Source organism: Tiliqua scincoides, chromosome 2 (assembly GCF_035046505.1).
Source record: "Tiliqua scincoides isolate rTilSci1 chromosome 2, rTilSci1.hap2, whole genome shotgun sequence".
Taxonomy (NCBI): domain Eukaryota; kingdom Metazoa; phylum Chordata; class Lepidosauria; order Squamata; family Scincidae; genus Tiliqua; species Tiliqua scincoides.
The window spans coordinates 148,933,137-148,948,695 of record NC_089822.1 but is presented as its reverse complement, the minus strand read 5'-3'; the positions used below and the strand labels follow the sequence as shown (position 1 = coordinate 148,948,695).

Here is a 15,559-nt window from a genome sequence, read left to right as displayed (position 1 = left end):
TTTTCCTCTGGCAAGCTGCTCCTGATGAGGATGCCATTAGCATGTCCGCTCGCCAGTAGGAGTCACATTGAGGCCTCTGCTCCATACGTGCCTGCACTCCCACCCACTGCTGTCCGTGCCCCAGGGCCATGCTCCAGCAGACTCTATGACCTTCATTCATGCAGCACCCAGTTGGGGCCACAGCTGGGAAAATGTTAGCTTGTTCCCATTTATTGAGTGGCTGTCTGATGGGATCTATGCTGGCATCTGCATTTGTATTAAGCAGGCAAGTGAAGTGTAAACTTTCCCCTCCTCCTTTGGTGCAAGCATTTCATGGCTGGCTTTGCTGCTTGATTGCTCCTCCTTCCCCCTAGTTTACACGATGGCCTTTCCCTCAGGGTCCATCAGCCACATCATTTTCACAAACAACAGCAAGTCAAACTCTTAGCTGGCCAAGTAATGTTTCTGACACACACATTCATAGCTATGAGCATATTCCATTCTCCAGACCGTAGTTCACAGCTGTGTGATTCAATGTGCCCAGTTTGCACCAGCTTTCATGTCCCCATCCTGATCGTTCTCACCCAGTCATAACTTGATGGAGAACAAATAAACTCAGGTGCAGATCCTACATTTTCAAGAATGCCCATTGTCATTCTATTCTCAGACAATGGAGATTTCTCATTATTCAAAACTGGAGATGGATGGTAAAAATCACGTAATTTTTGAACACTGCAGCAGATTTAAGCAACATAGTCCAGGAGATTGTGGGTAGAATGTTGGCATAGAAGGTCTGGATGGAAGTCCCACCAGGCAGACTCACTGGATGACCCTACATATTATCTCTTTGCCTTCAAGCCCATTCAAATGGTTCTCTTAGTAATAAAAGATTTAGGCACTCTGAAATATCATTTGTCAAGGTGGAGCAGCCATCTGATTCTTTTGGGGAAAATTGACATAATTAAGACTTCTGGTGATAGCAGTAGCAGTAGCAGCAGCAGCAGTTAATAATAATAATAATTACATACTGCTTTTCAACCAAGAAGTTTACAAAACAGTTTACAGAGAAAATCAAGTAACTAAATGGCTCCCTGTCCCTAAAGGGCTCACAGTTTAAAAAGATGCAGAAGAATACTAGCAACAGCTACTAAAAAGACACTGTGTCGGGGTGAAGAGAGACAGTTTCTCTTCCCCTGCTAAATATCAGAGGCACCACTTAAAAAGTGCCTCTTGGCCCAGTTAGCAGGGTATTAGCTGTGGTGATGACTACTACTCTTTCTAGGACACTGTTTCCATAATGAAGTTATCCTTTATGAGTTCCCTTTGGAGTCCCTCTTAAAGTATGAATATTTGTTTATTGAAATGTATTATTATTATTACTCATTTTTGGAAAGAAAGCTATCTGTACTACAAATTGCAGTTTAACATTGTTTACTAATGATGGGAATGTGGCATATATCCCAGCAAGTGCGGCTTCACACAGTGATTTTCCTACACAGTTATGGTTTTCTACATAATGTGGACACAAGGGTAGCCATATCATGTACACAACTGCTGCAAACGTGACTGTTTCACTGCACGTATACTCAGTAAGGAGACATGGCCGATAATGTGAATGAGTAGCAAAGTCCATGTTTCTCTACGTATTTTTTTTTTCTTACAGAAATGATTTCCATGCAGGAAAAATATGAGGTGAAATGAGGTAAAGATGAGGTAAAAGAGCTTCAAAACCTGCTTCAAAGAGAGACAAGTTCAAGACTCACCAGGATGGTGGAAAACTGAAATTGTAAATACGGGTTGATGGCAATTCAGCAGTCTGCGTTTCTCACTCCTTCGTCACTTTCCATCATGTGACCACATGAGCGGGACAGTCACTGGTGTCATTCCCATGCAGTTGGCTCCCTGTTGGGAGGTGATGATTGGTTGGGAAGTTTCCCTATAATGAAGTCAACCCAGGTGATCATATTGTTCTTACACTCCTGCCCCTGCCCGGTGGAATCACACCATGTAGAAGCAGCTTCCTTGATACTGGCCCAGTGTTTGATGGGAGCCTTAGAAGCCCCCATCACATTTGACTCATTCTGAAAGGCAAACTAAAGGGCTAACTAACTTTCTATCCGGGAAGAAAAGACACCTTCAAAGGTTTCTTTCACGCCACGTTTGCATAAGTTTCAGGGAATGAATCTATTTATGCATCCTGTATTGTGATCACCTTTCATGAGCCCTGAATTTTGAAGTCTGAATAAATGGTGTGTTGGAAATTCAATCTGTGATTAAAACTGCAGTTGTAGAACCACACTGATGGTGCAACTGTCAAAAGAATGGCTACCTGAGGACCAGGTGAACCTGGACTCCCTGCTATTGAGGCTGGTGGGCATCATTGGTTTGGAGTGGTGCAGGTCACTCAGTGCAGTACCTGCACAGCACGGCCTAGGCTTTCCTTGGTTGCTCTTTGGCCATAGCAGTTTGTAAGCTGGCCCTCTCTTCCTCAGCACTTGCTCAACAGTGTCAGCAAAGAGTTGGAGCTGATATCACTGTATAGTCCATGCCATAATTCAAATATCCTTGGGGTGCTGTGCTGTGTTACCTGAAGGAAATATGTTTCTGACTAGTGGTCATGCCATAATGTACAAAACTGTATCTTCACTATCGGAGACTATTATTATTATTATTATTATTATTATTATTATTATTATTATTATACCGCTTTTCAACTAAAAGTTCACTATAGTTTTACAAGCTTCAGCAAGCAGGTTTGAATGGTACATCTTCTGCCTCTCGCCCTTTCGTTGTATTGGAAATCTAATGTCAGTCATAAATAACAACAGGAGAGAGGGCATATCATCATCTTACGCTGGTATAAACCGAAAGTACTTTTAGTGGGAAATGAAAAATCACTTGTTTTCTAATTGGATATTTTGATGTTCAAAAACAACCAGAGTGAACGTCAGAAGATAGATGCTCTTTGTTTGACTGTTCCAATCCCTGCATGCTGAGAGTCCAAGGTAGTCCTGCTGTCCCAGGGAGGTTCAGCCAGTGGCCCAACAAGTCCCACAATGCCCAACAGGAATCAATTCACAATCTTAAGTGGTTTCCTTGGTAACAGCTGTTACTAGTTTTCCACCAATCAATGGCAAGCGGGGCTGGGAGAGTCAGTGTCCTACATAAAGAGTCAGACACATTAGCACACTCAGTTGAGGGCTTATTCCCTTCGCAGGCACGCTCAAGGAAGGAGCCATGGCGAAAGTGATAGGGGTTCGGCATGCCGCACCCAGGCGATGGGCCTCCTCCTTTGCTTCTCTGTCACTGCTGTGCCTAGCTGTTCAAGCAGGTAAGGAGAAGAGCTGCTGGGAAGGAGGGTTGCAGGGGTGTCTGGGGTGTCTAAGAACTTGGTTTGTGCAGCCACAGGAATGGCTAGAAAGTGGGACTTGTGTTGCAAAACTTTAGTACCACTGGAGAATTCTTATGGCTGCAGTCCTGGGAGTAAATCTAATTAAATTCAGTAGGACCTACATCTGAACAGAATATATGGAATTGCATTGTATGAGTACAAGTGCATTGATTGAACTGACAAGAATAATGAAGCACGTCCCATGTATTTAACAAATCAAATTGTGTATTGTGGTCCATGGCTTTAACATCTTTTCTAGGGCAACAGAAAGTTGGACTGTGCACTGTTCCAGGACAAATCATTCCATATCTCTTGCTCCCAAATAAGTGAATGATTTTCCCAAAGTTAGCCAAGGAGCTTTGAGGGAACTGAAGCCAGCTCACAAACTAATTCCCCAATCACCAGACCACGCTGCTGGAGTAATGAACTGCTAGGGCATGTAATTTGTGCATCCGCTGCACAGACTTGCCCAACCAATGCGAATTGTAACCTTGACCTTGAAGATCTGGTCCATCCAGCTCTTTGCTCCACAATGTCTGATGGCATGGAACTCTGAATGACCAAAAAAATAGAATTGCACCCCAAAGAGTATCCAAATGCTTCCCATTTCCCACACCTTCTCTGTGCGGAATTTCCAGATAGCCATGACACGAAAGGCTGTGTCTCTCATTTCCAATCCCCTACTCAGCTTGTGTTAACTGTGCAGCTTGTGTTTCTAGAGGAAGCTAATCCTCTGGATAAGACATGGATTTAAAAGATATAATATGTGGATCAGATTCACTGTGGGCATACGTAGCAGCAGGATGGGTGCAGTCCAAAGAAAAGTTGGGGTTGCATCCCCTGCAACTGTCCTCATTGAATAGGCGTTTGTATGAAGTACTAATTCATCCCTGGAGCATGTCTGCTAACTGTACATACCTGATGTGCACAGAGTGTCCCGCTTCCCCCCTTTTTCATTTGAGAATTAAATATCACAGTTTTACTTGCATGAATTTTGACATTCTTATTACAGTGATTGGACAGCAAGCTGCTTTATGACAAATCAGACTGATTGCATCTAATGGCATTTTCCAGGAGTGGTTACATGTAAACCACTATTTTAAAGTCAGTTACCACAATATGACTTAGGCAGAATGCACCCTCCCAAGAGAGTGGCTTTCTCATTAACATGCTCCTTGCTTGCTTAAAGTCAAATTAGCTCTCCGGTTTTCCTCTTTCAAGTGTTGCGAGTTATGCAAATGGCAAACCGAACTGGAATAAGGGTTTGCAGAGACCACACACAGAGACTAATGGGAAGATTGACAATCTGAAGTTTCCTGGGGTAGGGGTGGGGGGTATATTTTGCAGCTGTGGGCCTGCTTCCCGTCTGTGCTCTGGAGCAAAGAGTCACAAATGCTCTTCTTTTTTTGAGAGGCTTCAACAAAAGTGATGTTTTCATGAAAAAAGCTATATTGGGTGCTTTCCCCTTTAAATAGCTCTTTTCCCACCCCACTGTGCTTCTTTGTCCTTGGAGGGAGTGGGATTCTTTTGCTTTTGCATTTTAACCTTTTCTCCCTGCTCAAGTTGGACTGGGCAGGAGAAGCAAGCCAAGATACAGAGAGTAGGAACAGGCGAAGCTTTCTTCCTCCAGGGAGGCAGAGAAGTGTAACTTGGCTCAGAGAGAGAATTTAATTCATTCTGGTGGCAGTGATTTCATTGAGTTAATGATGGCTGTGAAACTGCTGGCTCTGAGCCAGCTCCCAAGAGTTGTAAGGGGATGCTCTGCTACTCACAAGACCTCCCTGGGATTAGGCAGAGCTGTGAGAAGAAGGGTGACTTTAATTACCACCTTCAGCATTTGGAAGAGTCAGAGGCAGCCAAAGCCAACTGACTTCAATGATTTCCTTGCAAACCAGGTGCATGTTTGGAAACTGGTGACGTACTAAAACCTGGAAAATGCTGGCCTTCATCATCACCTTTTAGAGTAATTAGCTTTTAGTAGGCTAGTCATAGGTTTGGAAAGATTATTGCAGCCTGTCAAAGACCAAGAAAGTGGCAAATATAAACAAGCAAACACCATTTTCCCCCACATTCATGGTTTGCTAAATATTTCATCGGAAGCATCTTAAGTCAATCTTGTCAACACAGACTGACAGCAGCTTTCCAGGGTTTCAGAGGAATTTTTTTTGTCTGCCCTCTCTGGAGATGTCAGGGATTGAAACAGGTCTTTTGCATCCAAAGTATGTAGTCTACCACTGAGCCACAGCCCTTCCCTGAACTGAGGGTCTGGAATCTTGCCTGCCTGCCTTGGTGTGCTCATGCTCACAAAAAAAATCTGGAATCATCTGGCACACTTTTATTTGGAGGTCCACAACTGCAGGCTTAGCATACTTGCTAACTATACATTATTTGTGGTCATCACCAACCGTCCTCAAGTCCTGAAGCCTTTGGTGATCTGGCTAGTAATTTGTGGGTGCTTGCATTTGAGCATTGATTATGCTGGAGTTTTGCTTTTCTCTCCTTATGTGTGTGATGAATATATCAGCAGACCGATGCTGCGTTATGAATACACGTGTTGGAGATGTGCCTTTTAAACATGACACAAATATTGTGGGAGGCACTGTTCTGTGAGTTCCTCTTTCCATTGGAAAACCTTGTGCAATTGGTGCCACCCATGTGGATGCAGACTTCTAAAGTTACACTAGCGCCATGGGATGAACCCATGGAAAATGGCTTTGGTAGCCCTAGCATAGTGTTGAAATGGCGTATTTGTGCCTGATGAAAACTGGACCCAGACAATATCTGATGAAAAGATGATGAACCAAAAGGGGGGAGCAGGGCAGCCTTCCATAGTCTAGGCTTCACACTCCTTCACTGTAGATTCTGTGCTTGTGCCATTCCCATGTCATTAGACTCAGCTGGGGTGACCTCCTTGGTTGTGTGGAAATAAAGGAAACTTTGAAAATAAACAATAGTACATTATTCTTAAGTGATATTTAAAGTAAGGACTTGGAGAAAGTGCAGCACTTTCAAAGACATAGGAAGAGCCCTGCTGGATGAGACCAAAGGTCCATCTAACCCAGCTTCCTGCTTCCCACAGTGGCCAACCAGCTGCTGTGCGGAAGAGTACAAGCAGGGCAGGGAGGCAACAGCTCCATCTCATCGCAATTCCCCAGCAAACAATATTAAGTCCCATTTCCTTTTTTGGTGGGGAGGGAGTTATGGCCAAATCCTGTCCAATTTTCCAGCACTGGTGCAGCTGTGCCAACAGAGCATGTGCTGCATCCTGCAGTAGGGGGTCAGTCATGGAGGCCATCTCCAGGTAAGGGAATATTTGTTCCCTTTCCTCTGGGCTGCATTGCAGCTGCAGCAGCACTGGAAAGTTGGATAGGATTGGGCCCTAAGCATATGCATTGGCTGGGGCATGCCTTGAGTGTCCTTAAGCATGTTGTATAATTTTCTATCAAATGTTCATACCACCCTTCAAACTATGCTGTCAGCCCCTCCCTCAAAAAGGGGTCTGCATCGTCAGATTTTGCACGTGTTTCTTGGAGCATCTTATGGCCTCATCCAAAGAATTTCAGGTGTTGGGACAGGGCCTGGGCAAAGCCTGTTGTGTTATTCCTTGAACAATTTAGCAGGTATTGATATTTGATAAATGATGTATCACAACATACTACAGATCTGGGCTCCAGAATCCCAGGACCAAAATAAAACCAAAACTGGTGCTAACATGCTGGCACTGTGTCTAGATTAGAAGAACCCACCATGGATAGAGCATCAGTTGCTGAAAGCAGCTAAGATGGATTCTTAATGGCCCACCACTATCTATTCCACTGGACTTTTCTGGGTTTGGGATCATCTAGCAATGAAGGATATTTTTCCTATCCAGTTTCCTAGATTGAAAAAGAGATAGAACAAGATGTCTGAGCAGTTGAGCATGACAGGACCATTGTGCCCTAGAAAACTGTCCTGGTCAAATGCATCCCGGTATTGGCCATTAGCATCTGTCATTTTTGCTTCTTGGACATTTGTGTCCCAATATATGTATATTTATATTAAATGTACTTTTTTATTTTTAAAATGTGAAGGTAGGGTTAAGGCTGAGATAAGGGGTTAGGATATATAACATGGGAATTGTTGCACAGTTGTAGTAGATGCAATTGAGAGCCCAATCCTTTGCATGTCTACTCAGAAGTAAGTTCCATTGCAGTCAATGGGGCTTACTCCCAGGAAAGTGTGGATAGGATTGGGTCACCACTGGGTTGCAAAAAAACCCAAAAACCATCAGACGCAAATGTCGCCAACGACCAGGACACAATCGCCCAGGACACTAGTGTGGAGTCATTTTAAAGGTTGGAAAAAGCTTGGAGTGATGGAACACCTCCTCGGTACTATTATCTGCCACTCGTACTTTTCTTTATACTATTTGTGTGGGGAATGGCAAGTAAGCAAAGATCCATTTTAGGTTTTTTTTTGTGGTGCCATCATAGTCTCTAGCAGTCATTAAATACAGTTAAAGGAAAATTTGGAAGAACAGGGTAAGAATAACAAAGATAAAAATGAGGCAGTTAAAAAAAAATCAGGAATGTCCTTCACAATGAGATTCCTAACCCACCTTTTCGAGCAGTTGGCTAAAGGCAAAACTAATGTGCGATGAGCACCATGTGAAATAGCTCTGTGCTTTCCCACTTCACCACCACTCTCGTGCAAATAAATGAAACCAATGAAGGCTGTTATCTTAAAATAGAATATTTCACCTTCCTTTATCCTCCTGCCCTGTAATCTCACCCCTGCTGCTTCTGTTCTGTGTCACCCTCTCTGCAGTCCAGAAGGCGGACCTCAGTGGGGAGCCCACAGTGGCTACCATCAACCACTCACTGTCACTGCTGCAGCGCCTACAAGAGCTCTTGCACAATGGGAATGCCAGCGATACCACTCTGCGGGTGCGCACTGCGGGCTCCGACGAAATCAAAGTCTTTCACACCCATCAGTTGATGCTCAGCTTGCAAAGTGAGATCTTTGAGAGCCTTCTGCACAACCAGACCACTCTCACCCTGCACGAGCCACCTGACAGTGCGGCCCTTTTTGAAAAGTTCATCAGGTAAGAGACTGTGGTTTTTGCTCTCTGCAGACATAAGCAGGGAGAGCACATTGACTTAGGGCCCAATCCTATCCAACTTTCCAGCACCAGTGCAGTTGCAATGCAGCCCTGAGGTCAGGAAACAAAAGTTCCCATACTTTGAGGAAACCTCTGGGACTGTCTCCCCACCACAGGATGCAGTGCATGCCCCATTGGCATGGCTGCATAGGCACTGGAAAATTTGATAGGATTGAGCCCTTAGGCTGCAATCCTAGATACACTTACCTGGGAGTAAGTTCTATGGAACTCAGTGGGGCTTATTTCTGAGTAGACACATAGGATTGCACCATTATCAGAATGGACCTGAAGGAGGTGGTGAGTGAGTAACCTGCCTGGCCTGGTGGCTCCTTGACTAGTTTTGAGGGCAAAAGCAGAAAGTCTGGGCCTAAAAAGTCTATTTTCTGCCTTTCTTTCATCTCTGCAAATAGCCTGCCACCTGTCGAATCATGTTGTGGCATCCTTAGATGTGGTTCTGCTGCCTGTAATCAACAGGGTTGGGAGGACAGAAGTACCTCTTGCTGAGTGATATAGGCTGCAATCCTAACCACTCTTTCCTGAGAGTAAGCCCCATTGAACAAAAGAGGACTGGGTAGACCTGGTTAGAATTGTGCCCTTAGTCTGCTGGGTGATGTAGTCTGAGAGAGGACAGGAAATGGAAAGGAACAAAAGAGAACTGCTGGGACTACCAGATTGATGCACAGGACTGTGCAGTTGTTTTACAAGTGCTGGTTATAAAAATAACCCCGTTGAAATATAACCTTTTCCTCCATGTGACACCACACCTGCCCACTCTGCTGGACCAGGATAAGGCAGAGTGGTCATCATGGCTAAGGGAGCAAGGCTGCACTGCCAAGCTGATTGGAGATCTGGAGGTCCATGTTCAGATCTCCTGTCTCTTAAGCCATTTCTGCCCAACATTGCATATATGCAACAGGGATAAAATATGTACACCTGTGGGCCAGGCAGAAATGGGTTAATGCCTCTTAAAAACTACTATGGGGGCAGGGGAAACGAGAAAGTGAACAAGGTGCTAGGAGAGGGAGTTAATTTCCCAGTGTGTTTTCCTGCTCTAAATGGCACTCATAGCTGTTGGCCCCATTAGGGGAAACTTGCATAGACCCATCCCAGGGATGCGTCAATCTACCGTGGCCAGAGTCAAGTCTAGCCCTGCCCCCCACCTCTTTGACTTAACTTGTGCTCGGGTCTTAATGGGTGACCATGAGGACTTGTCTAGAGCATTTTGGGACCTCATTTGACTCAAGTGTGAGTCTTTTCAGCAATGGAGTCAGGTGCGGCTCCATGTAAAAAACAAAGCTGCTGGCAGGGGTGTGTGTGTGTGTGTGTGTGTGTTGGAGTTCTCATTTAACACACCCCTGATGTCCTCATCCCATCTGTAAACAAAAGCTCTGCTGTTCTTTGAGTGAGGGCAGCAGTGTAGAAAACACTGATCTGATTGGTTCCTGACAAACCCCAGCCGTGAACCCCCTGTTCACATTACAACTCCTGATTTTACCCAGATGGACCTACAGGGAGGGAGGAGGAGGAATCCCAGCTTGCAAGGCTGGAGGGGATGGGCAGCACCAGGGAGGGGACAGAAGTGGTGGGCAGGCCCCCAAAACAAATCTTAAGTCTCCCTCCTTCCCCCACCTCCTGTTCTGAAGCCAACCTACTCGCCTCTCCCCAAGTCTCTTGCTCATACCGGTTTGAATGAAGTTTCTGGATCGCCCATGAGGTCCTTCAGAAGCTGCCCCCCCAAACTAAGCAAGCACACATTCACAGAGAGACACCAAGTGGAGTGGCATCTCCACTTGTTCCCGAGGAAAAACTCCAGAGCCCCAAGACACTTCTGATTTCAAAACAAGCATAACCCGAGTCTGCTCTAGTCACCAAAAATGCGTGTTTGGCAACTTGAGTCTGAGTCTTCCGAGTCGAATTGCTCATCCCTGTGTATATGCTTTCCCTATATATGCTGCATTTATGCTATATGCTTTCCCTTATGGCACAAATGGTACATGGAAGGAAACTTTTGGACTGAGAAAATCACTGGCTGGGAGGCAAAGGGATCCATGTTCCCCTATCCAGGTATGCCAAAGAACATCTAACCTAGTTTAGTCTTAAACCTGTGGGTGTGGATGACCCCTCAACATTCCAGCATGTACCTTTGTGGAGGGAAAAGGCAGATCTGGGTTACAGTCTCTCCTTTCCATAGACCTGACGGTAACTTAAGCAGTTGTTTCCACTCCAGGTACTGTGTAACTATAGACAGTTGAGTCACTGCTAAATTCTATTTCTGAATGTAGCTGCTTCTTTCCTGCATTCCTAACATCAGTCCTGCATGAACGCCAGTATTGCTTTAAACTGCCAATACCCTTTGGAAGGTGTCAGGTGGGTAGGCAAGCAGCATGAGATTGTATAATCTTAGCAGAATCCAGTCCACTCCAAAGATAATTTTTTGCTGTATTAGACTTAGGGCGCAATCCTATCCTGCACTGGAACAGGCAAGCCAAGAGGCTTGCGCAGGATAGGGGCCCAAAGCGGCTCAGTCAGAGGTAAGGGGAAACATTTTCCCTTATCCCTAGGTAAGGAACGCTGGCCCCTATGGGTCTCCTCAGACTTACGCCACCTCCTGGGGTGGCTCAAGTCCGAGGAGAGCAGAGTGGCTTGAAGCTGCTCTGAGGTCCCTGGGAACGGGGGTTGGGATCCAGCATAAGTGCTAGATCCCAGCCCCACCTCCCACTCCCCACCTGCCCACCCCAGGTGGGCCGATGCAAAGCTTGCCAAGGAAGCTGGCACAGATGCTTGTGTCAGCCTCCGCAAGCCGGCGCACCTCCATGTGCCAGCTCAGCTTACTCCCAAGGAGGCGCGAACATGCTTTACGGCAACTAGTTTTCTTGATTGAAAAGCCATAGATAGGATATATTTTTCAATAACCTTGTTCATTGATCATGCAAAATAGAGTGCTCCAGTTCTGTATTCCAATGAGCTCTAAGCATGTACATATCCTATTTATTTAAAGGCATCAAATATTTATACACAAATATAGCTGGTTTCTTCTTCATTTCATGCTGTATTAATCCAGTTTGTTCCTGTGGGTGAGAAAAATAAGCAGTCCTGAGCCAATTCAGGATATAAAATGATACATTAGAGTTCCAGTTTTTGGCATGCAGTCATTGTTATCATTATGAGATTTTCAGTGAGAACCTTTTGCTTGTGTTGGAATTAAAGATAAAAGATAAGCACAATTCTTGTCATGTTATTAAAAAAATGGGTACCACTTTTCTTTGTTTCCAAAGCTGTCTTCTGTCAAGGGGAAGGTTTAAAAATAGGTGGACAATTTAAACCACACGTACCACATATGCATGGCTGGCCTCATTCATGTGGCATTTCCAAGTTTTGAATAGAGTCACATTATCCTTTTCAAGTCTTTTTGGACACTTCATACCTGATGCATTATAATCATGTAGGACAATTCATTATGTATACCTGTCCAAAATGTTATACTGAATCGGATTCAGTGCCTATGAGAATGATCTGACCAAATCATGAACCACTTTAAATTGGAGACTTGTCTGAGCCCGAGGCAACAGATGTTGTTGCACAGATTTGGCAGATCTAGCTTTAGGGACAGTGAGTATTTTTTTTTTCTTGTTCACTTGCCAAAATCTGTTCTGTGTCTACTATTCCTCAAAAATCACACACTCAAAAACAGACTGAATACTGAGACTTGAAGGTCTCTTCACATTAACCTCAAGGTATAGCAGCCTTGATGGCATACCTGAAAGTGAAGCTAGCACCTGAGAAGGGCACTTGTTGCTGATCTTATTCACAGTAGTCATTCCCAGACTACTGGGGCAGTGCTGGCATGGGGAAGAAACAAAGTGTGGGCTCCTCTCCTCTGCCGCCTGGGTTTGTTGGAGAATAAAGGTGTTGCCATGAAGGAGTCCAAAAGACTCTCACTGTAGTCCTCTCATCATGCTTTAAGGGGACTTAAAAAAGGGGACCTAGGGCTTAAAAAAATTTCTCGAAGTACCACCGTTTGCAAGTAACACATTGCCACCAAAGATGACAGCTGTACACAAGAGGGGTGGCTTGCCCCATAGTTGGTCCCTTGGTTTGAGCCATTCTCCCTCACACTATGCCTCTTTAGAAGGGCCAGGCAGTTGCACTACCACTTCTTGCCCAGTGGTACATCAGCACCCCAGCCATCTCCATTTCCAGCACAGTTAGGCTAGGCAGGGCAGGCCACATGGTCACCATGGCAACGGGGCCAAGTACTATCTGCCAGACTGGGAAGTGCCACTAGTGAGGCCATTGGTAGAAAAGCACTGGCCTAGCTACATGATACACATGAATGCATTCGATGAAACCCTGAGAACCATTCCTTCCTTCCTTCCCTCTTTCCTTCCTTCCTTTAATGCCATACTGTGGCTTTTGAGCTTCCCTTGCTCTATTCTGATGGCTGGTCAGTTTGCACTCTGAAACAAGGGGATGAGGAAGAGGAGCCATGACCTGGCGCAGTGGGCCTCATTGCAAGGGGTACAGTAACTGCTGTGAGGCCCCATCCTGCCCCCCCCCCCGGCAACTTACAGCTGTAGCCAAAGTTTTAATTAAGTCAGGCTAGCCACTCAGTCCTGAAGGCTCTGGTCAGCCTAGATAACAAAGTTGTCTCTTCTGAGAACATGCCCCATGAGCAGTTATTTTCATGGCACTGGGAAACACAGGGTCTCCCCCCCCCCCCATTATGTCCCTTGCTTCAAGATGGTGTTTCACACTCAAAATGGAGATTGCAATATTCTTCACAGCAACCCCTGCTTGGGTTGGCACGCACTAGCCAACTGGACATCCAGGCCCACCTGAGCAGGTCAGAAGGCAAGTAGAGAAGCACTGATGGTCATAAACTATTCAATCAGGTGTACCAGTGACATTATCAAACCTAGATCTCTTAAAGTTAAGCCCAAAGGGGCTTGGGTGGCTTCCTCAGAGATTACATCTGTGGCCAAACTCTCACCTGCATCACGGGGATCAGAGAAGTGTGATGGACTCTTCAAGCTGACCTTGAAGTAAGTACAATTAGAGAGCTATGAGATTTAGAGATATTAGGAGATTCATTTTGCTCTTAAGTTTGCCTATAATTACCTGCACATATTTTTTGCAACTTTGCAACAATACAAAGTAGGGACTCAGGTGCAGTTCCAAGGGCTTCACAGAACAGGTTTTCAGACAGGATTTGAAGGCAGTGAGGAAGTATCCCTCAGGTGTTCTAGGAAGCATCGGTTCCAAGCATAGGGGAGAAGGGGCAGAGTCATCTGAAGACACAGAGACCTTTGAACAGCTGAGAATAGTAGAGCTGGAAAAGTGAAAGCTACATTAGGAGAGGGCAGTGGCTGAGAAGGCACTGTGGTGTACAGAAGATGGCACATCATCTATTGCTTTTTCTTCCACTCGCCATAGGTTCCATGCATGTGCAAGGGTAAACATGCATTTGGATGCATTTGGAAGGGTAAACATGCAGGGTGGAGGAGAAAATGGAGGAAGGGTTGAGCACCCCCTTCACCCTACTGTTGCAAATCTCCCCCTCCTGGGACTGCTTTGCAGCTAAAACATGAATCATTGGGTTCATTACACATGGACATTTGTAATGTAAACTTTAGACCTTAAGATCAATTTTTCTTAAAAATTGAGAATGAGTCTGATGTTAAATCTTGTATAAAAGCTGTATTCTAGAATTATGGGAAATAATCTTGAATTTGTGTGCTGTGCAAGAGAAGATTATGAACACCGTTACAGAACAGGGAATAAAGAAAAAGAGTAACAATGAACTCAGATTGTCTTCTTTCTCCAGATATCTGTACTGTGGTGAGATCTCCATCCTCCTCCATCAAGCCATTCCTCTTCACCGACTAGCCAGCAAATATCGTGTCTCCAGCTTGCAGCGTGGAGTAGCTGAATATATGAAGAACCACCTGGCCAGTGAGTCAAACCAGGGTCACGTGGTGGGTTGGTACCATTATGCGGTGAGGATTGGTGACGAGGCACTGCAAGAGAGCTGCCTCCAGTTCCTGGCCTGGAACCTCTCTGCTGTAATGAGCACTTCTGAATGGGCCTCTGTGAGTGTGGACCTGCTGCTCCTGTTACTTGAACGCTCTGATCTTGTCCTGCAAAGTGAGCTGGAGTTGTACACAGCTGTGGAGGAGTGGGTTGCCACGCACCAGCCAGAGGACCCTGTCGTGGAGAAGATGCTGAGATCTTTACGCTACCCAATGATCTCCCCCAGCCATCTCTTCCACCTGCAGAAGCAGTCTCCAGTGATGGTGAAGCATTACAGTGCTGTGAAAGACCTGCTCTTCCAAGCCTTCCAATTCCATTCTGCTTCCCCAATCCACTTTGCCAAATACTTTGATGTCAACTGCAGCATGTTCTTGCCTCGCAACTACCTCTCCACATCTTGGGGTTCTCAGTGGGTCATTAACAACCCAGCCCGGGATGACCGTAGCACTAGTTTCCAGACCCAGCTGGGCCCCAGCAACCATGACTCTGCCAAACGGGTGACTTGGAATGTCCTCTTCTCCCCACGCTGGCTCCCCGTCAGCCTGCGCCCTGTCTACTCTGACTCTGTCTCTGGGGCAATCCAGTCTATCAGGATCGAGGATGGGCGCCCCCGCCTGGTGATCACTCCAGCCACAACTAGCTCTGACTTCGCTGGGGTCAGTTTTCAGAAGACCATATTGGTGGGAGTGAAGCAACAAGGCAAAGTCTTTGTCAAACATGCCTACAGCTTCCACCAGAGCACGGATGAGGTGTCTGACTTCCTGGTGCATGCTGACTTGCAGAAGCGCACCTCTGAATACCTCATTGACAACTCTCTGCACCTGCATATCATCATCAAGCCAGTTTACCATTCATTGATCAAGATCAAGAAGTAGAAGGAAGTGGAGTGGGGAGGTACTGCTAGTTTGCATTGAAGAACAGCAACCTATCAATATCCAATACAAGCTGGCTGATGTAGGCTTTGCATATGTATGCCTGAGAAGCCCGGAGTGCTCCTTGCACACAAATAACTTCTGCAC

General features: G+C 45.6%; 1 protein-coding gene across 1 annotated transcript; it reads left to right on the top strand.

The window, feature by feature from the left end:
* Positions 1-3,216: 3,216 nt before the first annotated feature.
* Positions 3,217-15,415, top strand: BTBD17 (BTB domain containing 17). Its single transcript, XM_066616868.1, has 3 exons — positions 3,217-3,310; positions 8,177-8,453; positions 14,335-15,415. The coding sequence occupies exons 1-3, from the start codon at positions 3,217-3,219 to the stop codon at positions 15,413-15,415; spliced, it is 1,452 nt and encodes a 483-aa protein (XP_066472965.1).
* The last annotated feature ends 144 nt before the right edge of the window (positions 15,416-15,559 follow it).

Excerpts from the sequence above, each read along its gene's own strand:
- BTBD17 (XM_066616868.1), top strand. The coding sequence starts at position 3,217 with ATGGCGAAAGTGATAGGGGTTCGGCATGCCGCACCCAGGCGATGGGCC. Across the intron at positions 3,311-8,176 it reads GTGCCTAGCTGTTCAAGCAG|TCCAGAAGGCGGACCTCAGT; the intron begins GTAAGGAGAAGA and ends CCCTCTCTGCAG. Across the intron at positions 8,454-14,334 it reads CTTTTTGAAAAGTTCATCAG|ATATCTGTACTGTGGTGAGA; the intron begins GTAAGAGACTGT and ends TTCTTTCTCCAG.